Source organism: Coregonus clupeaformis, unplaced genomic scaffold, assembly GCF_020615455.1.
Source record: "Coregonus clupeaformis isolate EN_2021a unplaced genomic scaffold, ASM2061545v1 scaf0471, whole genome shotgun sequence".
In the NCBI taxonomy this organism is placed as follows: Eukaryota; Metazoa; Chordata; class Actinopteri; order Salmoniformes; family Salmonidae; genus Coregonus; species Coregonus clupeaformis.
Window position 1 is genome coordinate 231,852 of NW_025533926.1, and position 23,307 is coordinate 255,158.

At 48.1% G+C, this 23,307-nt stretch overlaps 1 protein-coding gene across 1 annotated transcript in view; it reads left to right on the forward strand.

Moving 5' to 3' along the window:
• The window catches only part of nbeal1 (neurobeachin-like 1), a 64,477-nt gene that overhangs the window by 36,780 nt on the left and 4,390 nt on the right, over positions 1-23,307 (forward strand). The window contains exons 23-57 of the mRNA XM_045215560.1: positions 102-261; positions 1,324-1,426; positions 1,634-1,790; positions 2,733-2,891; positions 3,173-3,332; positions 4,188-4,276; positions 6,845-7,235; positions 7,269-7,438; positions 8,183-8,358; positions 9,260-9,419; positions 9,503-9,631; positions 10,690-10,869; positions 11,174-11,302; positions 11,530-11,679; positions 11,966-12,123; positions 12,562-12,686; positions 13,040-13,166; positions 13,303-13,451; positions 13,984-14,117; positions 14,525-14,626; positions 14,859-14,954; positions 15,065-15,189; positions 15,446-15,586; positions 15,970-16,114; positions 16,475-16,573; positions 16,795-16,912; positions 17,676-17,773; positions 18,475-18,591; positions 18,726-18,925; positions 19,303-19,475; positions 19,972-20,066; positions 20,321-20,437; positions 21,078-21,239; positions 22,279-22,427; positions 22,821-22,956. Of these exons, the coding sequence (XP_045071495.1) occupies positions 102-261; positions 1,324-1,426; positions 1,634-1,790; positions 2,733-2,891; positions 3,173-3,332; positions 4,188-4,276; positions 6,845-7,235; positions 7,269-7,438; positions 8,183-8,358; positions 9,260-9,419; positions 9,503-9,631; positions 10,690-10,869; positions 11,174-11,302; positions 11,530-11,679; positions 11,966-12,123; positions 12,562-12,686; positions 13,040-13,166; positions 13,303-13,451; positions 13,984-14,117; positions 14,525-14,626; positions 14,859-14,954; positions 15,065-15,189; positions 15,446-15,586; positions 15,970-16,114; positions 16,475-16,573; positions 16,795-16,912; positions 17,676-17,773; positions 18,475-18,591; positions 18,726-18,925; positions 19,303-19,475; positions 19,972-20,066; positions 20,321-20,437; positions 21,078-21,239; positions 22,279-22,427; positions 22,821-22,956 (5,079 nt within the window). The remainder of the gene's footprint in view (positions 1-101; positions 262-1,323; positions 1,427-1,633; positions 1,791-2,732; positions 2,892-3,172; positions 3,333-4,187; positions 4,277-6,844; positions 7,236-7,268; positions 7,439-8,182; positions 8,359-9,259; positions 9,420-9,502; positions 9,632-10,689; positions 10,870-11,173; positions 11,303-11,529; positions 11,680-11,965; positions 12,124-12,561; positions 12,687-13,039; positions 13,167-13,302; positions 13,452-13,983; positions 14,118-14,524; positions 14,627-14,858; positions 14,955-15,064; positions 15,190-15,445; positions 15,587-15,969; positions 16,115-16,474; positions 16,574-16,794; positions 16,913-17,675; positions 17,774-18,474; positions 18,592-18,725; positions 18,926-19,302; positions 19,476-19,971; positions 20,067-20,320; positions 20,438-21,077; positions 21,240-22,278; positions 22,428-22,820; positions 22,957-23,307) is intronic.

Sequence of the window (23,307 nt, forward strand, 5' to 3'; positions counted from 1 at the left end):
TCTCTCTCTCTCTGCGCTCTCTCTGCACTCTGTCTCTCGCTCGCTCTCTATCTGTCATTCTCTCTCTTGCTAATGATCTGTGTGTGTTTCTGTCTGTGTAGCTGCCAGCCAGTCTGGTGGATGTGAGTGTCTTGGTGTCTGCTCAGCTCCTGGTGGAGCAGGTGACCTATGAAAAGAACCAACAGTTGCTGCAGCAGCTCCACACACACCTTCTGTTCAACTTCAGCATCTGGAACCTGGGAGACTTCCCCCTGCGCATCGGTGAGCACCTGGGACTGTGTGTGTGGGGGTCTGTGTGTGGAGGTCTGTGTGTGGAGGTCTGTGTGTGGGGGGTGTTTCACTTGTGTGTGTGAGTTGATATGAGTGTGTGTGAGATTGGTTGTAAATCCAGGAACATTTCACCATGCTGTCTATTTTTGGTAACTAACTGCTGCTCTTGTTAGTGTTTTGTATGTGGTGTGTGCAGGGTCAAAGAGTAACTCATTACGTTTTATCATTTACATGTAATCTGATTACCTATTTTAAATAATTGTTTTTCTGTAATCCGTTATGTTTCCAGCTAAAATATTGTAATCGGATTACAGATACCTTTGAAAAAACTAGATTACCTCTTGGATTACTTTAAATTCATAAAGGATGTTTGTGTAAAAAACATTGACACCTTTCTGTTTTCTCGATGACATTCAATTCAGCATTGAAAAAAGGCGCAAGTTGACCTGAGCAAGTCATAGACCACTATGATGACACACCACATGCGTCAAGTCATAGACCACTATGATGACACACCACATGCGTCAAGTCATAGACCACTATGATGACACACCACATGCGTCAAGTCATAGACCACTATGATGACACACCACATGCGTCAAGTCATAGACCACTATGATGACACACCACATGCGTCAAGTCATAGACCACTATGATGACACACCACATGCGTTTGATGGACCCTTTTTGTATTTTTCTGATGCTACGTTCACGTGCTGGTCGGAACTCTGAAGTTTTCGACTTGCTAACTGGTTGAACACGGCACATGTTATAACTACAACCAGTTAGCAAGTCGGACATTTCAAAGTGTCCTAGTTCCGACTAGAACGGGAACGCGTTATAATGCCTCTTTTAATGGGGAAGTAATCCAAAAGTAACTGACAGTAATCAGATTAAGTTAGAGTTTGGGTAAACCAAAAGTTATGTTACTGATGACATTTTTGGACAGGTAACTAGTAACTGACAGATTACATTTAGAAAGTAACCTACCCAACCCTGTGTGTGTTAAAGCGTGTGTGACTCTTGTCAATCTTGTTTCTCGTGGTGATGAAGGTCACATCCAGTACATGTCCACTGTCATCAAAGACAACAGGAAGCAGTTCCGGAAGAAATACGGAGTTCAATTCCTACTCGACACCATTCGCCTTTACTACGGGTGGGACTCCATCTCCCAGAATGCTCAGCTTCTGGTTTTTACTCATGATTCATAATTTTCCTACTCTAGCTCTATCTGTTACATGAGATATATATTGTATTTTAATGACTGTTCAAGTTCTACAGTCAAGTTTCAACTTGATTTGTCATAAAATAACATGTTAAATATATGTGTTTTTTAATACATTATTTGAACTCTTATCAGTAGGAGTGCCAGCAGGGAGGGAGATATTAGTGAAGACGACAATCGGACCATCCGGGCGTCGCTCTGCGGCCTCCTGAAGTATTACATCAGCAAGGGTATGACCCAGGAGGAGATGCACAGCATTCTGGGATACATCGCCGCCATCGGAGACGAGGAACAGGTGAGGGATGGAGGGAGGAACGGACAGATGACGGTCCGTGGCTTGTGTCTGAATCTTTGGCTCTGTTCCAATATCAACACTAATGAAGCCATGTATCGTATCATGGATTAGCATGGATAAAGCAGATCTCTGAGTCCTGTTGAAGAGAAGAGGGTTAATAGAGTATGAAGGACTGAATGTGGAAGGCCAACGAATGCAATTCAATCTCTCTCACTTAATGACCCTCTCTGAATAAACCCAAGTTGTCTTCAATATCCATGTACTGGAATATCACTTAGGAATCCTATGAGGACCATTGGTGTGGTGCCGATGAGGGAGCAGCTGGCAGCTCTGGGCCTGGCACAGTGGCAAGGGGTGTGTGTTTCCAGCCTGCGGCTACACTAAGGATAGCCCTGGTCCCTGGCCTGCTTTCCCAGCAGTAAGAGCTGGTTCCCCAGACCTCTGGAAGAAAGCTTTCCCCCTAATAGCCTTCGACTGGCTGCTCTGTTTAACTGACTGAGGCAGACCTCTCAGTCTCTCTCAAGGCCCATCCTCCCATCCACTCACTTCACACAGGATGTATACGCCGGGCATTCATTGACTATCTGTTTCCTGTGTGTGTGTGACCTCTCCTTCCTTTTCTCCAGCTCTTTTTCCCACTTGTCTTTGCCTCTATACGGTATCCGCTTACATAGGTTTCAATACGTGGCCTGTGACATCATGGCCTGTGACATCATGGCCTGTGACATCATGGCCTGGTCGCTGCGGTGTCAAGTGTTCTCCCTCCACAGTTTTGTCTTCTCTCCCATCCTACCCGTTTATTAGGCTGTTCAGTCCCTGAAACCACACTAGTCATTTACTTGCGGTCTCCACTTAACTCGATCCTAGTCTGTGGGTGTGTGTGTGCGCTGTGTCTTGGTGGAGTTGCTAACCAAATGTGTGTGACTCTGTGTTCCCCTCTAGCTGTGTGGAGTGATAGAGTTGCTACTAACCCTGCTCCAGACCAGTGCTGCCAGGGACCAGCTTTTCCTGCTGCTGTTTGAGCCGGGGGCGGCCGACTCCTGCTACGCCCTACTGCTCAACACCAAACACTCAGACCGCCTCCGAGAGCTCGTCTTCAAGGTGAGGGACCTCATCTCACACACACGCAATACATGGGTATTCAAGGGTCTTGTGGTTTTGAGCGATGGGGCTTCTGAATTTGTCTGTGTTGGACATGGAGAATTTAATGGCCTGGAAATTTTCAAAAAATACATTATTTCACTTTGAAGCTGTGGAGTAGGTTCGGTTGTGCAGATCAGTGAATAATTTCACTAGGCACTATATAAGACCCTTCTCTTTCGGACATTGAATGCTGCTAATGTAACTTCATTTAATTGTCTTTGCCGTGTGTGTGTGTCCAGATGTTTGACCGCATGCTGCACTGCGACCGTGTCTATGAGAAGAACAAGCAGAGGCTGAAGCTGAGGGAGGTGGGATACTCCGGTCTCACCCTACTCTTCTCTGACCTCCACGTCACCCCCTCCCTCGTCAAGAGCCTGCTCAACCAGGTGCTCCACACAGGTGTGTTACGGTATCCCTCCCACCCTGTCAGTGTCTACCATACCATTATTAAAATAGGTTTCTGGGGACTAGATCAATCGATGGTTGGAGACGGCTCCTTCAACAGCCAATCCTCAACGTCATTTTTCAATTCAATTCCATTCAATAAATAGTTATTGTGTCCGAAGGGCAATTCGTTTGCAACATAACAAATACATACAAAAGGCATAGGACTCCATGCAACAACAAAAAAAGACTATACAAATGTGTTTGGTGATTTTTCTATCTACAGTAACGCAGGTGAAGTGGTTATTCATTTAATTGACCAATAAAAACGAATTAGACCTTTGATGATGTGGTGTTCAGCCCTTGCGTAGTTTCGATTGGCCGGCTCCTGGCTCGACCCCCGTCACTCCATGGGAGTGTGACTTAGTGAACCGTTTAGGACAAATTGATTGGCTTGGGGCTCGGGGATGAGGCTGAAGTTGGAGGGAGTGCAGACTGCAGAGAACAGCTTCCTCTCCATAAATGAATAAATAAATGAATGAATGGCTGGAGAGAGAGTCAGGTCTGTTCTGTATGGTCAAAGGGCAGTGCTTCAGGTTAATGTTTTACCCATTCAGTTATATGGACAGATAAATCAGGGTTATGTTCAGTTGGGTGGAAATGTTTTGAAACAGAGTGAAACAGTGAGGTACTTCCTGAACACACATTCCTGCCTTCCATTGCAAAATGTTTTAGACGGTGTGCCCTGCTGAACATGACCCAGTACTATGGCATGGCCCAACTTGTCACAGAGATGCATTCGATGTGTTTTTCTACTAAATTATATGGGTATGGCTCATCATGTTGACCTTTGACCCCCCACCCCCCTAGATCATGTGGTGAGCTACAAGGACCTGATGTCCCTGGTTCAGCTGACTCACCGGGCCGGGCCCAGCGTACGCCTGCTCGTGTGCAATAGGGTGAGGGAACACACAACACACACACACACACACACACACACACACACACACACACAGAGAGAGAGGAAACACACTAACTGATTAATAAGACACACATACAGGTATAAGCCTGTCCTCAGGGTAGAAACAGACATCCTCCTACATACCAGATTTTTGATATCCATAATAATTCATTCACAACATCAACCATGCATGAAATCTTTGAAATTACGGTATTATACAACGTTTTACATTTTAGTCATTTAGCAGACGCTCTTATCCAGAGCGACTTAGTTAGTGAGTGCATACAGTTAGTGAGTGCATACAAGCGAAGCTTGTTCTAAAATACTGTATGTGGCTTTGATCTTCCTAAAGCTCTATTCTCTCCCTCTATACATCCTCCTCTCTCTCCTCCTCCTCCCTCTCCTCCTCCTCCTCTCTCTCTCTCCTCCTCCTCCTCGCTCTCTCCCTCCTCCCTCTCTCTCCTTCCCTCCTCCCTCTCCCTCCCGCTTTCTCTCCTTCCTCCTCCCTCTCTCTCTCCTCCTCCTCCCTCTCCTTCCCTCCTCCCTGTCTCTCCTTCCCTCCTCATCCTCCTCCCTCCCTCTCTCCTTCCCTCCCCCCTCTCTCCTTCCCTCCTCCCTCTCTCTCCTTCCCTCCTCCCCTCTCTCTCTCTCTCCCTCCTCCCTCTCTCTCCTTCCCTCCTCCTCCCTCCCTCTCTCCTTCCCTCCTCTCTCTCCTCCTCCCTCTCCTTCCCTCCTCCCTCTCTCTCCATCCCTCCTCATCCTCCTCCCTCTCTCCTTCCCCCCCTCCTCTCTCTCCTTCCCTCCTCCTCTCTCCTTCCCTCCTCCCTCTCTCCTTCCCTCCTCCCTCTCTCTCCTTCCCTCCTCCTCCCTCTCTCTCCCTCCTCCCTCTCTCTCCTTCCCTCCTCCTCTCCTCGCCTCTCCTCTCCTCCCTCCCTCGCTCTCTCTCCTCCTTCTCTTCCTCTCTTCCTCTCTCCTCTCTCCTTCCCTCCTCCCTCTCTCTCCCTCCTCCTCTCCTCCTCCTCTCCTCTCTCCTCCTCCTCTCCTCTCCCTCCTCCCTCTCTCCTTCCCTCCTCTCTCCTCCCTCTCTCTCCTTCCCTCCTCCTCCCTCTCTCCTTCCCTCCCCCTCCCTCCTCCTCTCTCCCTCCTCCTCCCTCTCCTCCTCCTCCCTCCCTCTCCCTCCTCCCTCTCCTTCCCTCCTTCCCTCCTCCCTCTCCTCCCTCCTCTCTCTCTCTCTTCTTCCCTCCCTGCATCCCTCCTTTTTTCTCCATCCCCCCCAAAACAATATTGAATCGATGATGATGTAAATAAATAGAAACATAAAGTAGGCGTAATACTAATAATACTAATTGAATAGTAACCAGTAACAGGTCAGTCCTCCCTCCAATAATGAATACACCGGTATTCACTGCTCTCTCTCCCTCCTCCCTCCAATAATGAATACACCGGTAGCAATATCACTGCTCTCTCTCCCTCCTCCCTCCAATAATGAATACACAGGTAATAATATTACTGCTCTCTCTCCCTCCTCCCTCCAATAATGAATACACAGGTAATAATATCACTGCTCTCTCTCCCTCCTCCCTCCAATAATGAATACACCGGTAGCAATATCACTGCTCTCTCTCCCTCCTCCCTCCAATAATGAATACACAGGTAATAATATCACTGCTCTCTCTCCCTCCTCCCTCCAATAATGAATACACCGGTAGCAATATCACTGCTCTCTCTCCCTCCTCCCTCCAATAATGAATACACAGGTAATAATATCACTGCTCTCTCTCCCTCCTCCCTCCAATAATGAATACACAGGTAATAATATCACTGCTCTCTCTCCCTCCTCCCTCCAATAATGAATACACAGGTAATAATATCACTGCTCTCTCTCCCTCCTCCCTCCAATAATGAATACACAGGTAATAATATCACTGCTCTCTCTCCCTCCTCCCTCCAATAATGAATACACAGGTAATAATATCACTGCTCTCTCTCCCTCCTCCCTCCAATAATGAATACACAGGTAATAATATCACTGCTCTCTCTCCTCCTCCCTCCAATAATGAATACACAGGTAATAATATCACTGCTCTCTCTCCCTCCTCCCTCCAATAATGAATACACAGGTAATAATATCACTGCTCTCTCTCCTCCTCCCTCCAATAATGAATACACAGGTAATAATATCACTGCTCTCTCTCCCTCCTCCCTCCAATAATGAATACACAGGTAATAATATCACTGCTCTCTCTCCCTCCTCCCTCCAATAATGAATACACAGGTAATAATATCACTGCTCTCTCTCCCTCCTCCCTCCAATAATGAATACACAGGTAATAATATCACTGCTCTCTCTCCCTCCTCCCTCCAATAATGAATACACAGGTAATAATATCACTGCTCTCTCTCCCTCCTCCCTCCAATAATGAATACACAGGTAATAATATCACTGCTCTCTCTCCCTCCTCCCTCCAATAATGAATACACAGGTAATAATATCACTGCTCTCTCTCCCTCCTCCCTCCAATAATGAATACACAGGTAATAATATCACTGCTCTCTCTCCCTCTAGCTGTACCAGCTCCTCCAGTCCCAGCAGGATGCGGCGCGGGAGATCTCCAGGCAGCTGTGCTGGCAGGAGACCCTGATGAGGCTGTTCCTGCGCTCCCCCTGCGAGGGCGGCACGGGGCGGGGCGACGACGCCAGCACCTGCAGCCTGGACCTCAACCTCAGCCGGGGCAGTGGCAGTCGCCTAGAACTGCCCCTGGAGAGGAGGGGCCGAGCAGGCAGCGGCGGAAGACTGGTGGATGAAGACCGCCTCAGCATCAGCTCCAGAAGATCAGTGGATAGTCTTGAAAACGGGGATCTACTCTCACTTCTGGACACGCCCGTTAGTCAGATTGGGGAGGGCCAGTTGCTCAAGCCTTGGGCCTCTGGGGTTTCTGGGGGATGGAAAGCAGGGGGTTGAGTTTGGACCTGTCCCACGTGAGTGCCTACGAGGGCAGGGGAGAGTGGCAACCAGACGCCGGGGAGCGTGGCCAGCACGCCATCGCCGCTGGACACGTCGGCCAAGGCCTTCCCAGACGCCTCATCGGCGTCCCTCACCGAGGACCGCTTCCTGTTCAGCGATAACATGTCACTGGGGGAGTCGTTCAGCTGCATCGAGGTGAGACGCCGGCCGGCTGCATCTCAATAGTCTATAGTGGCTTCCTCTCCTCCTCAGTCTAGCTAGCCAGTCACAATGGGTCCATCTCAATAGTCTGAAGTGGTTTCCTCTAGGTAGGTGGTTTCCTGAAGACCCTAGGAACAGTCTGGCCAGTCACAGAGGGTCTATCTCAATCGTCTGAAGTGGTTTCCTCTAGGTAGGTGGAAGCTAATTCCTGGTAGGGATCCAGATCCACCCTATTGGTTTCACCTGTACCTTTTCTTCCATTAGTGAAGAGTAAAGGAGTGGAGGAGAGGAAGCCAATTAAGACTATTGACATACACCCACTGTGGTGCCAGAGTGTTCTTATGGCCCTCAGGTCCTCTGATCCCCCAGCAGACTTTGAATGAAATGTCGATATAAAATGTCACAGCCCCACTAGGGAGCCACCTCTCCCTCTCATCTATAGATGGGGAGAATCTCAATTGCATTTCCTTGACTCCTTGCATCCTCTCTCCTCGTCTCCTTCTCAAAACCCATTGGATGAGAAAGTCAGAGGTCCCTCTGTTTTGGATGGGTTTTGAGAAGGAGGCGAGGAGAGAGGACGCGAGGTGTCAAGGAAATGCGATTGAGATTCTCCCATAGACTGACGTCAGTAGGGCCAGACATGGTGGGGTCAAACCACACCATGGAGGCCTCTGTGTTTCTCTCTATCTGTACCTGGATGTGACTCTCACTGACTCCCTCCTCTCTGTCTCCCCCTAGCGGACGGAGGAGGAGCTGTCTCGCATGCTGCTGGAGATCGTGCTGTGCGTGATGTGGCGCGGCGTGGAGGGCTCGGACGATGCCGCCTGGCTGGAGCGGGGGCAGGTGTTCTCTGCCCTCACCAAGCTGGGCACTACCAACGAGCTGCTGCTGCCTGTTGACCACATCAAGCTCAGGTGGACACAGTGGCATTTCTTGGATTGCCTGCATGGTGACATGACTGTAGTAAGGAGTGGGAACCAGCCTGCATGGTGACATGACTGTAGTAAGGAGTGGGAACCAGCCTGCATGGTGACATGACTGTAGTAAGGAGTGGGAACCAGCCTGCATGGTGACATGACTTTAGTAAGGAGTGGGAACCAGCCTGCATGGTGACATGACTGTACTAAGGAGTGGGAACCAGCCTGCATGGTGACATGACTGTAGTAAGGAGTGGGAACCAGCCTGCATGGTGACATGACTGTAGTAAGGAGTGGGAACCAGCCTGCATGGTGACATGACTGTAGTAAGGAGTGGGAACCAGCCTGCATGGTGACATGACTGTAGTAAGGAGTGGGAACCAGCCTGCATGGTGACATGACTGTAGTAAGGAGTTGGTGACATGACTGTAGTAAGGAGTGGGAACCAGCCTGCATGGTGACATGACTGTAGTAAGGAGTGGGAACCAGCCTGCATGGTGACATGACTGTAGTAAGGAGTGGGAACCAGCCTGCATGGAGACATGACTGTAGTAAGGAGTGGGAACCAGCCTGCATGGTGACATGACTGTAGTAAGGAGTGGGAACCAGCCTGCATGGTGACATGACTGTAGTAAGGAGTGGGAACCAGCCTGCATGGTAACATGACTGTAGTTGATCAATGTGCAATAAGTTTAGTGTTCTTTCGCGTCAGTCTTGAAGAGGTGGTTTGGTTCTCGGGTCCTCATTCACATTTTGTTTGACATGTCTTTCTCTCTCTCTCTCTCTCTCTCTCTCTCTCTCTCTCTCTCTCTCTCTCTCTCTCTCTCTCTCTCTCTCTCTCCTCTCTCTCTTTCCTCCATCCTCCTCTCCTCCCCTCCCTCTTCCCCCGTCACCCCAGTCTGATGGAGAGGATGCTGGAGTGGGCCGTGACTGACAACCGGGAGGCCACGGCAGCCATGTTGCCCCAGCACACAGAGAACGCCGTGCGGCTGCTCCACGTGGTGCAGGACTTCCTGCAGGCCGAGGGCCTGGTCAACCCCACCCTGTGGACAGAGAAGGTTATTAGTGGTAGTAGCAGGATCATTTTAAACCTATTTAATTGAATAACACCATCCAGGTATTTAATTGAAATGTATTTTAGGTGCTGGAGGAGACGGTGACTCTGATGGACAGTCTAATGGTGTGGTACTCGTCAGGGACCCAGTGGCTGCAGCTGTCCCAGGTGGGCCTGAGGCTTCTGCTGGGCTTTATGGCCCAGGAAGACCCCCAGGTGAGAAGCTGTCCAGTGTCGCATACCTCAACTTCATGATAATTATAATCTATGCGATTTAGCAGACGCTTTTTATCCAAAGCGACTTAGTCACGCTTGTACACATACATTTTCACTCTCTAAACCAGTTGTACTCAAACCTTTTCAGTTTAGGCCCCCTTGAGGGTGACCTGCCTCACCCCAATTCTCATTTAAGGCACCATATCGCCAGCTGTCCCATGGTAATGAATATGTTGGGATGAGACAGACAGACAGGCAGGCAGCGTTTCTCAGCCAGTCGAAATCATGAATCAGCTGGCGTCATTTTTATGGATTTATACAAAGAAATTAAGAAAAGGTCAAACGAAAAGGTCAAACGAAACGAAGTGCAGCTAGTTTGCAGTCTTTCCAGCTTCAGTGTTTGAAGTGATTGTGTTAGCTGTGTTGTTGGCTAGCTCCTCTGAACAACACTGTCCTGATGAGAGAGCACATTTTCTATGCCAGGCGAAATCGCGCCTCATTAGCTCATTGTTATGGATGTATCCAAATAAATGTCACTAGAAAAACAGCTTGTGCAAATGAAGCTGTTGTTATTCTGGCTGCACTGTTTGACGTGACTGTAAATTAGCTGTAGTTGGTTAGCTAGCCAGCAAAGGGATAAGAACGTTGCCAGCCAGTATGGCAATAGAACATTTAGAATGAAGGACTGGGTCGCGTCCATAGATACAGAACAAAAAGACCGAACGACCAGCCGGCTAGCAACCCTAGATTTGTGTCGGGACTAAATCTTGCGGAAGGATGAAATAATGTGATTAAATTAATAAAAAGAAAGTTTTTAATGAAAATATGTCCATTATTTGAATATGTTGGTAAACCCGTTGTATAAAAGTGATAATGCCCTCGAAGCCGGTGTTTGGAGGATATATTGGCACAGTTTGCCGGCCCTCGACTTTGTCTCTGGCCTAACAACACCGGTGCCAATATATCCTCCAAACACCGGCTTCTCAGGCATTATCACTTCAAAGAACCATCAGGTGTCGTGTCATCTTATTCAGAATGCTTGTCTTCCTTTTTACCAGGTGTGTGCCTTGGCCACAGCCAAGCTGAACGGCATCCTGCAGACCAAGAGTGTGGAGACTCAGGACGAGGCGTGTTACCTGCTGGGCAAGGTGGAGGGCATCCTGAGACGCTCTGTAGGGGGGCAGACAGAGGAGACCTATATGTGCCTGGTGCCCCTGCTCCGCACGCTGCTCTCCAAGGTGCGCACACACACACACACACACACGAAGACATGCATGATGAACAATCACAATGAAGTAGTAGAATCCGTATCAAACATTCCAAAGAGGCTTGCTGACTGTTTTCTTAAATAACGGGAAATACACCTTGGCACATAGACAAAACACACCAAGGGTCGGTGTCTAGGACAGAGAGTTACACTAGTCCTGGACTTAAGAGCTATTTCAATGAACAAAAACCAAATGCTTTCGGCCTGTAATATGTCAATACCTCACAACACTTTGTATTATTAGAATGTCTTGTAATATCTGGTGGGGACTGCAGGTGAACAAGCTGCTGTACATGGAGCTGCACCTGCCCCAGCTGCCTGACACCAACGGCAGCCCCTCCTTCTTCGAGGACTTCCAGCTCTACTGCAACTCCCCCGAGTGGAGGGTCTACCTCGACAAATACGTGAGGGACTTGCCCAATGCCTTACTAAGTCATCGCTAATCATTGCATTCAACTCTTGAAGAGCAGAAAGAAATGTGTTGAGAAATTGAAGATCAACCTTAAAGATGAGAAAAAACGAGATCGTTTCTGAGAAATCTGTCAAACCTCCAGTGCCGAAGGGAGCGAGTTTGAGATGAAGAAATAATGACTTTTGCTTCCCCCATTTCATTGGTTCTCTCTGTCCTCAGATCATCCCCTATATGAAGCAGTATGAGATTGAGACGTTTAGCCAGGGTCACGAGACCATGGCTCTGTTCTGGAAGGAGTGCTACGAAAGCTTCATGGTCAACCTGCACAAGAGAGAGAGGGAGCGGGGGGAGAGCAAGATACGCTTCCAGGTGACACACACACACACAGATACAGACAGACACACAGACACACAGACACACAGACAGACAGACAGACAGACAGACAGACAGACAGACAGACAGACAGACAGACAGACAGACACACAGACACACAGACAGACACACAGGAGTAAGATCCACTTTCTAGTGAGCTACGTATAATAATGCTGTAACATGGAAATGTAACGTCAGGCCTCAGTAACACAAAGCATATTGCCTTGTGGTGTGCTACACACCCGAACACTGACTCCCCTTTCCTTACCCCGCCGTCCCTCAGGAGCAGTTTGTGGAGCCCTTCTCTCGGCGCGGGAGGCAGGAGAACCTGCGCTACAACAGCATGCTGAAGCAGCTTCACAGCCAGCACAGCGCCGCCCTCAGGCAGTGGAGAGCAGCGCGGCGTGGCCTGGTGTGCGAGCGAGGGCCCTGGGCAGACAGGTAACGGCCAGACACGTGATATTTAGTATAATGTATACACTATTATATAGAATAAATGTTTATTTAATATGTCTAATAAAAATCTAATATATGTTTATGTATATGTAATTACTTCAGCACCACGGCAAACACATGATCAGCCAAAGAACTGTTGTCCACTGTCCTCTAGTCAATCAATCCATTCAATCAATCAATCAATCAATCCAGTTTATTTTATAAAGCCCTTTTTTTTACATCAGCATTTGCAACAAACTGCTTTACAGATACCCAGTCTAAAATCCCAAAGAGCAAGCAATGCAGAGGGAGAAGGACGGTAGCTTGGAAAAACTCCCTAGAAGACAAACTCCCCAGAAGATTTTCTGGGTATCTCTCTTATGTTCAGTTTGTTCTTCAGTTCATGAAACTTGGTTGAAGTTCTCCTGTCTGTTGTTTTCTCAGGCAGCAGAGTGAGATGCACTGGCGAGTGTCCAGCGCAGAGAACTACTCCCGCATGAGACTCAAACTGGTGCGCAGCTACAACTATGACGACCACCGCCAGGCCAGCGCTCTCAGGGACAACCTGGGTAAGAGAGGCAGCTTCTCTGGTTCCCCTAACAAGGCATCGCTGGAGTCTGAATAAACCACCATGTTGCTGCAGACACTGACCCTTCTCGCCTTCCTCTTCCTCTTCTTCATCCTCCCCCTCCTCCTCTTCCTCTTCTTCATCCTCCTCTAACTCCTCCTCCTCCTCTAACTCTTCCTCTTCTTCCTCCTCCTCTAACTCTTCCTCCGCCTCTTGTTCCTCCTCTTCTTCCTCCTCCTCTTCCTCTTCTTCCTCCTCCTCTAACTCTTCCTCCGCCTCTTGTTCCTCCTCTGCTTCCCCCTCCTCTAACCCTTCTTCTTCCTCCTCTTCCTCCTCCTCTCCCTCGTCCCCCAGGTGTCCAGCAGCAGAGGATGACAGCTGAGTCCTTACTGCTGGAGGCAGTCAAGCAGGTGAAGGTCAGCGACCTGGAGGATGACATCCTGGAGCTGCCTGAAGACGACCCCGCAGCGACCAACAACACGTCAGTACACGCTCAACATTGGCTAGAATTGTTCTGTATTGTGTTTTGTGTCTGCTGTAGACTGTTGGGTGGCTTTGACTGCAAACGTGAATGGACATGTTTACCTGTCTGTCTGTTTCTCTCTCTCTCTCTCCAGGGGTGAGGTGGAGGAGGCAGGCCAGAAGGAGAAGCTGGTTCTGTGGGAGGACTGTGAGCTGGTCACCCAGGTGGATGTCAGCCCTGGACGTCTGGAGCTCACCACCCAGCACATCTACTTCTATGACAGCAGCACCGAGAAGGAGGAGGGTGAGGAGGGAAGAGGGAGAGGAAGATAGGAGGGACGTGGGGGTTAGAGGAAGAGTTGTCATTAGTAAGAAAGAGAGTGAAAGGAAGGCTGCAGATGGGTGAGCGAGTGGAGCAGGAGTTGATAAACCAGAGGTTATAGATGGGTAATGACCAGGCATGTACAATAGATACATACTACACTGTTAAATGCTCTCATTGTGTTGTCTTAGACATAGAAGTGCAGCTGCTCCCACATGCAATACACCTCACATATTAATACATCATGTAATGACCAAGGGTTATGATTAGGGCCTGGAGTTTTCCTATGGTCAGGTCCCTAGTTAGGTCAAACTCCTGGCCCTATGTATAATACATAACCAACCCCCTTTGTCCTTCTCTGTCCTCCTGTCCCCCGCCCATCCGTCTCTGTCCCCCGTCCCTCTGTCTGTCCCCGTCCGTCTGTCGCCCCTCCCGTCTCTGTCTCCTCCTGTCCATCAATCTGTCCCCCCTTCCACTCCTGTCCCTCTGTCCGTCCCTCTGTCTGTCCTTCCAGGTGTTGGTCAGGACTTTAAGTGGCCTCTATCTCAGATCCGGGAGATCCACCTGCGCAGGTACAACCTCCGCCGCTCTGCCCTGGAGATCTTCCTCATAGACCAGACCAACTACTTCCTCAACTTTAAGAAAGAGGTAAAGCCTGTTCTGGGATCTGTTTTTTATATGGATTGAGAACGGTGTACCCCCATCCATTTTACTACTTGGTCTATTCCAGAACTAGCAGATTCAAGTCATCAAGGGCTAGTCCTGGAATAGCTAAGATCAGTAGATGGGGGGGTGTTTGAGGAGAGGTTTGGGAAACAGTTATGTAGAAGAAATGACTAAATAGGCCTGGAGTACTGGGGTGTGTTGAGTACGGTGAAACGTTAAGAGCGTTGCAGGTGGAAATGTGACAAATAGAACCTGTACTACTCCCTATTCTACATGACAGACAATCATATCTGTTCTACATAATATATTTCGATCTGACCATTCTGAAAGGTTTCGCACTTTTGAACAGAACCCTCATGTTGGAATCTTCCGTGTGGTTTGATTGACAGGTGCGGAACAAGGTGTACAGCAGGATGCTGCTGCTGCGCTCCCTCAGCCTGTACGGTACACGCTCACCGCAGGAGCTGCTCAAGGCCTCCGGACTCACACAGGTCAGGGGTCAAAAGTTCACCTGGGAGATCAGGGTCGTGTTCAGTAGAGAGAAAGTGGTGTGAAACGGAATGAAACAGGGTGATACTCCCTGAACCGGTCTAATGAGAACATTATTATTACTATTTTTTTGCAGAACATTTTGTTACGTTGTGCCCTACTGAGCATGACCCATGTTAAGTAGTCAAGTGTTGACAGGTTTTGTTAAACCCCTCTCTCTCTTGTCTTTGGTAGAAATGGGTGAACCGAGAGATGACCAACTTTGACTACCTGATCCAGCTGAACACCATCGCGGGCCGAACCTATAACGACCTGTCTCAGTACCCAGTGGTACGTTCCGTTAACACGGACCCTATGGGGGAAGATGTGGAATATACCATCTTGGTGATCTGTTAAGGGGTGTTGATAATTTAGTTAATTGTGTGTGTGTGTGTATCCAGTTTCCCTGGATCCTGTCGGACTACACATCAGAGGAGCTGGACCTGACAGACCCACGGGTGTTCCGGGACCTGTCCAAGCCAGTGGCCGTACTCAATGAGCGGAACGCCAAGGCTGTCCGGGAGAAGTACGTTCTCTCAAAACGTCTCTCACTGAGCCACTGCTGCTTCTACATACCTGCATTACGTGACATGTTCCAGGGTGGCAGGGTGTTCATTACTTCTCTTCACTGCACAAGTGTCCTCGTCCATAGAATTAGACTTACTACAATAGAGCACTTTATTACCGTTGAGGAAATGTCTCTTGAGGGCGATAATTTGTATTCTATTCTAGTAAATTTAGTAAGTAGTTGTAATGTTAAGTCCACGTCTCCCTGTCTGTAGGTATGAGAGTTTTGAGGACCCCACGGGGACCATCGACCGGTTCCACTACGGTACCCACTACTCCAACGCAGCAGGAGTCATGCACTATCTCATCCGCGTGGAACCCTTCACGTCCCTCCACATCGCATTACAGAGTGGACGGTAAGCAATGGGTTTTGGTAAGGGGTAATCAGACTAGAAAACTCAGGCCAGAAGTTAACAGCATTAAAGTCCTGAGGGTTATCAGGGCTGGGGTTGTACCAGTCAAATTGCTGTGGTCTGAGCAGCTTTGTCCGTTCTAGTCATTCTAGTTCTGTGATTACACATGTATTCCAACTGACAATCAAATGTATCTATGCTCTTGTCTGGAGAGGTGCTATTGTACTGATGTCAGTCAGGCCAGAAGTCTTTCCCTCACCGAGCTCTAGCCTTACTAGATCCACAGTTTGTCTTGGTCAGGTCACATGGTCAGCAAAACCATCCTGTCTTTAGTACTATGGCATAATTGAAGACCATTGGCTGTTGGTGTTCCTCCCTCGGTCCAGGTTTGACTGTGCGGACCGTCAGTTCCACTCCATCCCAGCTTTGTGGCAGACCCTCATGGACAACCCCAACGACGTCAAGGAGCTCATCCCAGAGTTCTTCTACTTCCCAGAGTTCCTGGAGAATCAGAACGGTGAGATGAGTTCTGTGTCTGTAGAGAATCACAGACGCACTGGCTATGTTGATTGACTGTCCATACTAGCACGCCACATGCTGTGGTGTTCACACAATCCATCAGAGAACATCTGGATTCATCTCTACTGGACCGGTTCAGATTTTGTCAGTTGCGTTCAGATTGTTGAACACTGGAACCTGTTCAAATCGGACGAAATCTAAAACTGACCTAATTACACCATGAATCGTAAAAACTGAGAATCTCATTTTAAAACTGGATTTTGTCCATTTTATTTTTATCAATTCACACTGCCAGACTGATGGAATCCACCTTTCCCTCCACTGTCCTCTGTTCATCTCCTCCTCTCTCCTTCCCTCTAGCCTTTGATCTAGGGGCGCCTGCAGATCTCCAAGGAGAGGGTGAATGACGTCATCCTGCCTAAATGGGCCAAGTCTCCAGAGGACTTCATTTATAAGCACAGGAAAGCCCTGGTGAGCCTCCTTTTCTCATGGACAGTCACCATTACCATACTGCTTTAAGCCCAAGGGGGAAAAACCTCTCTTAACTCAATAGGATCACCCACATTCCTTTACAATGAGGTGCAGGAGAAATGCATTCCACAGAGTAGTATTTAGTGATTAGTTGGTGTGGGTGGTATATGTGTGTGTCTTTCTGTGTTTGTGTTTTATTGCTCATGTGTGTTGTGTAACAGGAGTCGGAGTACGTGTCGGCCCACCTGCAAGACTGGATCGATCTGATCTTCGGTTACAAACAGCGAGGCCCCGCGGCCGTGGAGGCACTCAATGTCTTCTACTACTGCACCTACGAAGGTACGGACGCTAACACTACACCCATAGACTCCCACTCATACAATAGCACTGATGCTAAAGAAACGCTGCACCTACGAATGTACAGACGCTAACACTAAACCCAAGACTCCCACTCATACAATAGCACTGATGCTAAAGAAACGCTGCACCTACGAAGGTACAGACGCTAACACTAAACCCATAGACTCCCACTCATACAATAGCACTGATGCTAAAGAAACGCTGCACCTACGAAGGTACAGACGCTAACACTAAACCCATAGACTCCCACTCATACAATAGCACTGATGCTAAAGAAACGCTGCACCTACGAAGGTACAGACGCTAACACTAAACCCATAGACTCCCACTCATACAATAGCACTGATGCTAAAGAAACGCTGCACCTACAAAGGTACAGACGCTAACACTAAACCCATAGACTCCCACTCATACAATAGCACTGATGCTAAAGAAACGCTGCACCTACTAAGGTACCGACGCTAACACTAAACCCATAGACTCCCACTCATACAATAGCACTGATGCTAAAGAAACGCTGCACCTACGAAGGTACAGACGCTAACACTAAACCCATAGACTCCCACTCATACAATAGCACTGATGCCAAAGAAACGCTGCACCTACGAAGGTACAGACGCTAACACTAAACCCATAGACTCCAACTCATACAATAGCACTGATGCTAAAGAAACGCTAGACCTACAGTATATTACTATATTATGACACTTTACTAAAGCGTTTGTCTCTGGTTTTGCTGTAGGGGCAGTGGACCTGGATGCCATCACTGATGAGAAGGAACGTAAAGCTGTAGAGGGGATGATCAGTAACTTTGGACAGACTCCCTGCCAGCTGCTCAAGGTACTGGAAAACACACCAGTCTTGACCTGACCAGGAAAAACCTCCAGGCTTTCCTCATGAGATGAGCCCTTTGGAATACTAATTGATGAACCGGTTAATTAGGAATCATTGGGAATGAGGTTTTAACTGGTTGTTTAGAACAGTGATTCTCATCTCCGGTCTTTGAGTACCTTCAACAGTACTCATTATTGTAACCCCAGACAAACACCTTATTAAACTAGTCAATAGCTTGATGATTAGTTTGGCCAGGGCTACAACAAAAATGGGTGCTAGTGGGGGTACTCAGGGATCTTAACTGAGAAACACTGGTTTAGAATAGGTGTTTTAGATGGAGGTCTATAAGTCAAATCAAATGTTATTTGTCATATACACGTGTTTAGCAGATGTTATTGCGGGTGTAGTGAAATGCTTGTGCTTCTAGCTCTGACAGTGCAGTAATATCTAACAAGTAATATCTAACAATTTCACAACATATACCCAATACACACAAATCTAAGTAAGGAATGGAATTAAGAATATATAAATATATGGACGAGCAATGACAGAGCGGCATGGACTAAGATACAGTAGAATAGTATAGAATACACTATATACATATGAGATGAGTAATGCAAGATATGTAAACATTATTAAAGTGACAAGTGTTCCATTTCTTAAAGTGGCCAGTGATTTATATAGTGATGGATTGTCTGTGTGTATAGGAGCCACACCCTGTACGTCTGTCTCTGGAGGAGGTGGAGAAGAGGAAAGTTCGACTAGACGCCTCGCCCCTCAGCATCTTCGAGCACCTTACCGAACTCAAGTCCTTCTTTGTCGAGGTTCGATTTTACACACACACACGCCAAAGCATATGATCATGACCCTCTTTGTTGGTTATTGTAAAGCAATTTATAAAAACTGTTTATAAAAAATAAAAAAATGACTTCATATATAAATGTGATTGATGTTGTAGGGGATCAGTGACGACGTGCCTCTGGTGAAAGCCGTGGTCCCCAAGAACCAGTCCCACTCCTTCATCACCCAGGGCAGCCCAGACACTATGGTGACCCTGAGTCAGAACTGTCTGATGGGGACACACGGCTGGCTGCCTTACGACAAGAACATCTCCAACTACTTTACCTTCATCAAGGACCCCACCGTGGCCAACCCCAAGTGAGTCCCTCCCCAGTACCTCCCCCTTTCTACTTGAAACTGTGGTGCATTGTGGTCTGACTGGGAGACTGGAGCCCTGGTCGACTTCTTATAAAACATGTCCTTCCTACCTCAATTCCTTGAAGTAATCACTAATCTGAAAAAGTTTGATTTGTGACAGCAGTATGAAGGATACTCTGCCATGGCGTATCCAAGCACATACAGATCTGTGATTATCTCAAGAATGGGACGAAGGAATAATGCACTTTAAATGTTTTGGAACATAGCCTTGGAAGGCACTTGAGGCCAATACTTGGTCATAAAGTTATTCTGTGAGTTATGTATCCATGACAGAATCTGATGTCTCCTCTTCTCTCTGCTCCTCCCCCTCTCTCTAGGACCCAGCGGGTCCTGGGCGGGCCCTTCTCTCCGGGCGTGGAGGTGACGGCAGGTCTGTTTGTGGTGTCACATGACGGGAAGCTCCTGTTCAGCGGTGGCCACTGGGACAACAGCCTGAGGGTCACCTCCCTGGTCAAAGGAAAGACTGTGGGACAGCACATCAGACACATGGGTACGGACGGATCTCACAAACACACGGACGTGCACACGCACATACATGCACTCAGACACACACACTGTCTGTTCATACAGTATAGTAACTACTTGGTGTTATCTCTCTCTCTCTCTCTCTCTCTCTCTCTCTCTCTCTCTCTCTCTCTCTCTCTCTCTCTCTCTCTCTCTCTCTCTCTCTCTCTCTCTCTCTCTCTCTCCCTCTCTCTCTCTCTCTCTCTCTCTCTCTCTCTCTCTCTCTCTCTCTCTCTCTCTCTCTCTCTCTCTCTCTCTCTCTCTCTCTCTCCTCTCCCCTCACCTACTCTCTCTCTCTCTCTCTCTCTCTCTCTCTCTCTCTCTCTCTCTCTCCTCTCTCTCTCTCTCTCCCTCTCCCTCTCCCTCTCTCTCTCCCTCTCCCTCTCCCTCTCCCTCTCCCTCTCCCTCTCCCTCTCCCTCTCCCTCTCCCTCTCCCTCTCCCTCTCCCTCTCTCTCTCTCTCCCTCTCTTCTCTCTCTGCAGACATAGTGACGTGCCTGTCGACAGACTACTGTGGGATCCACTTGATCTCCGGCTCCAGGGACACCACCTGTATGGTGTGGCAGGTGCTGCAGCAGGTGAGACCATGAAGCCTGGGGGTTTATTGGAATACACTACACTGACTAGAAAGCATTTGTACTGCATTGTTACTGTGGAAACGTTTGATGTTAGTACCCTCTGTTCAGTAGGCAGGAGAGGTTGTGAAAGAGTGAAACAGATTGAAACAAATACAGATTTCCGTTTTCGGTTGCAAACCGTTTTGCTACAGTGTGCCCTACTGAACACTCCCAGGCATATGAGTGTGTGACATGAATTTTTGTGTGTCCTACAGGGAGGCTGTCCAGTGGGGCTGTGTCCCAAGCCAGTACAGGTGCTGTATGGACACACTGACGAGGTGGTGAGCGTCAGCATCAGCACAGAGCTGGACATGGCTGTCTCTGGATCACGGGTAAGAGGCTGGATGGATGGATGAAGAGGTTGGAGGGCTGGATGGATGAAGAGGTTGGAGGGTTGGATGGATGGATGAAGAGGTTGGGTTGGTTGGATGGATGGATGGATGGATGAAGGGGTTGGTTGGATGGATGGATGGATGGATGAAGAGGTTGGGTTGGTTGGATGGATGGATGAAGAGGTTGGGTTGATTGGATGGATGGATGAAGAGGTTGGGTTGGTTGGATGGATGGATGAAGAGGTTGGAGGGGTGGATGGATGGATGAAGAGGTTGGAGGGGTGGATGGATGGATGAAGAGGTTGGAGGGGTGGATGGATGGATGAAGAGGTTGGAGGGGTGGATGGATGGATGAAGAGGTTGGAGGGTTGGATGGATGGATGGATGAAGAGGTTGGAGGGTTGGAGGGTTGGATGGATGGATGGATGAAGAGGTTGGAGGGTTGGATGGATGGATGGATGAAGAGGTTGGAGGGTTGGATGGATGGATGGATGAAGAGGTTGGAGGGGTGGATGGTTGGAAGGGTGGATGGTTGGAGGAAGAGGTTAGAGGGGTGGACAAATTGATAAAGAGAAGTTTGAAGGGTTGGTGGATAGATGGATCTTGCTTTGCTGATTTTGTGTCTGTTTCTGTGCACTAGGACGGGACGGTGATCATCCACACGGTGCGTCGGGGCCAGTACATGCGGTGTCTGCGGCCTCCCTGTGAGAGCTCCCTGCCTGTCTCCATCCTGCACCTGGCTATCTCTTATGAGGGGTGTGTGGTGGTTCACACCTGTATAGAGGGCAAGGCCACACTCAAGGTTGTCTTACAACTCACACATTGTCTTAATCGTTTATTTAGTTAATTTGTCATTGAAAATGTCACGATTGTCTTCTCTAAAATCTTCAAATGTGTTTTGGTGCAGGAGACACATTTCCATCTGGACTAATGATAAAGACCATCTATCTTATCTATCGTGTTAGGCTGCGTTTAGACGGGCAGCCCAATTCTGATCTTTTATTCACTCATTGGTCTTTTGACCAATTAGATCAGCTCTGAGAAAGATCTGATGTGATTGGTCAACGGACTAATTAGTGGAAAAAAGATCGGAATTGGGCTGCCTGTGTGAACGCAGCCATAGCGAGTTACGTAGTGAGTTAGCGACTTAGTGAGTTACTTAGTTAGCTACTTAGTGAGTTACTTAGTTACTTATTGAGTGAGTTACTTAGAGAATGAGTTACTTAGAGAATGAGTTACATATGGAGGTGGTTAGTTACTTATCGAGGTGGTTAGTTATCGAGTTGGTTAGTTACTTATTGAGCTGGTTAGTTAGTGAGTTTTAAGTTAGATACTTATTGAGTTAGTTACTTAGAGAATGAGTTACAAATTGAGTTGGTTAGTTACATATCGAGTTGGCTAGTTACATATCGAGTTGGTTAGTTACAGATTGAGCTGGTTAGTTAGTTACTTAGGGAATGAGTTAGTTACTTAGTGAGTGAGTTAGTGAGTTACTTAGAGAATGAGTTGGTTAGTTACATATAGAGTTGGTTAGTTACTTATTGAGCTAGTTAGTGAGTTAGAGAATGAGTTAGTTACATATTGAGTTGGTTAGTTACTTATTGAGTTGGTTAGTGAGTTACTTAGTGAGTTTGTTAGTGAGTTACTTAGTGAGTTTGTTACTTAGTGTTACTTAGAGAATGAGTTATTTGCTTAGTGACTGACTTAGTAGTTTGTGAGTTCGGATGTATGACGTACTGCACCATGATGCTTAGCAAAACGCTAGTTAACCACTAGTTGTCCTAGATGGTATATTATGATTAGGTCCTGGTGAATGATTGTCTATGATCCTGTCTCTGCAGGATAAGAACGGCCTGCACCTGTACTCTGTCAATGGGAAGCACCTGTGTACGGAGGCCCTGAAGGAGCAGGTGACAGACATGTGTGTGTCCGGGGATTACCTGGTTATCGGCAGCGAGCAGGGCTTCCTCTCCATACGAGACCTGTACAGGTAACCTTGCTTCCTGTGTTTGTCTGTCTGTGTGCACGACTGCACGCATGCATATACAGGGTTTTTTCTGGATGAAAAAGGGGCTTAGGTGGTGGGCGTGGCAATGGGCCCGGCTGCACTGCTGATTTTTAGATACTTTTTTAAGCTAATTACTTTATATCTGGTTTTAGTCGTTTAAGTTTACACTGAAAGCGTCTTTTCCATCCCCCTCCCAAAGAAATGCATGTATACACTATATTATTATATATATCATTCTTTACTCTTTAGACTTAGGTGGCCCAAAAACACACGTAGGCAGCCCTCCCGAGGATCTTAGTGGTAGAAAAATCCCTGATAAATGTATCTGTCTAACTCAACCCTTCTCTCGGTCTTCCCTGTCTCTCCCCCGGGCAGCCTGTCCCTGTGCGCCGCCCCCATGGCCATGCGCGTGCCCGTGCGCTGCGTGTCCGTCACCAAGGAGCAGAGCCACGTGCTGGCGGGCCTGCAGGACGGCAAGCTGATCATTGTGGGCGTGGGCAAGCCGGCCGAGGTAAAGAGCTCATTCAGAAATTACATCGCCCAGAGCCTGGAGGGCTCACCCCTCATGGCAATGCCGCTGCTCGCCCCGCTGAGGGTGCGCTCGCCAGCCCGACGGCTGAGCCTCCGGGACAAGTTCATGTTTAACCCCCAGGGCCCTAACCCCTGACCCCCTGAACAGAACACCCCCTGCCCCCACCCCCTCAATTAAATTCAAATATTTATTTTTATTTACCTCAGAGGGAACTTCATGAACTCACCCTAGAAACTACCACCTCATACCCTTCTCTCTCTGTTTTGGTGCCAAGAATTAGTCCTAAATGACCTGCCCTTCCTTAGCCACATTCACCTTGGTTGTGTTCAT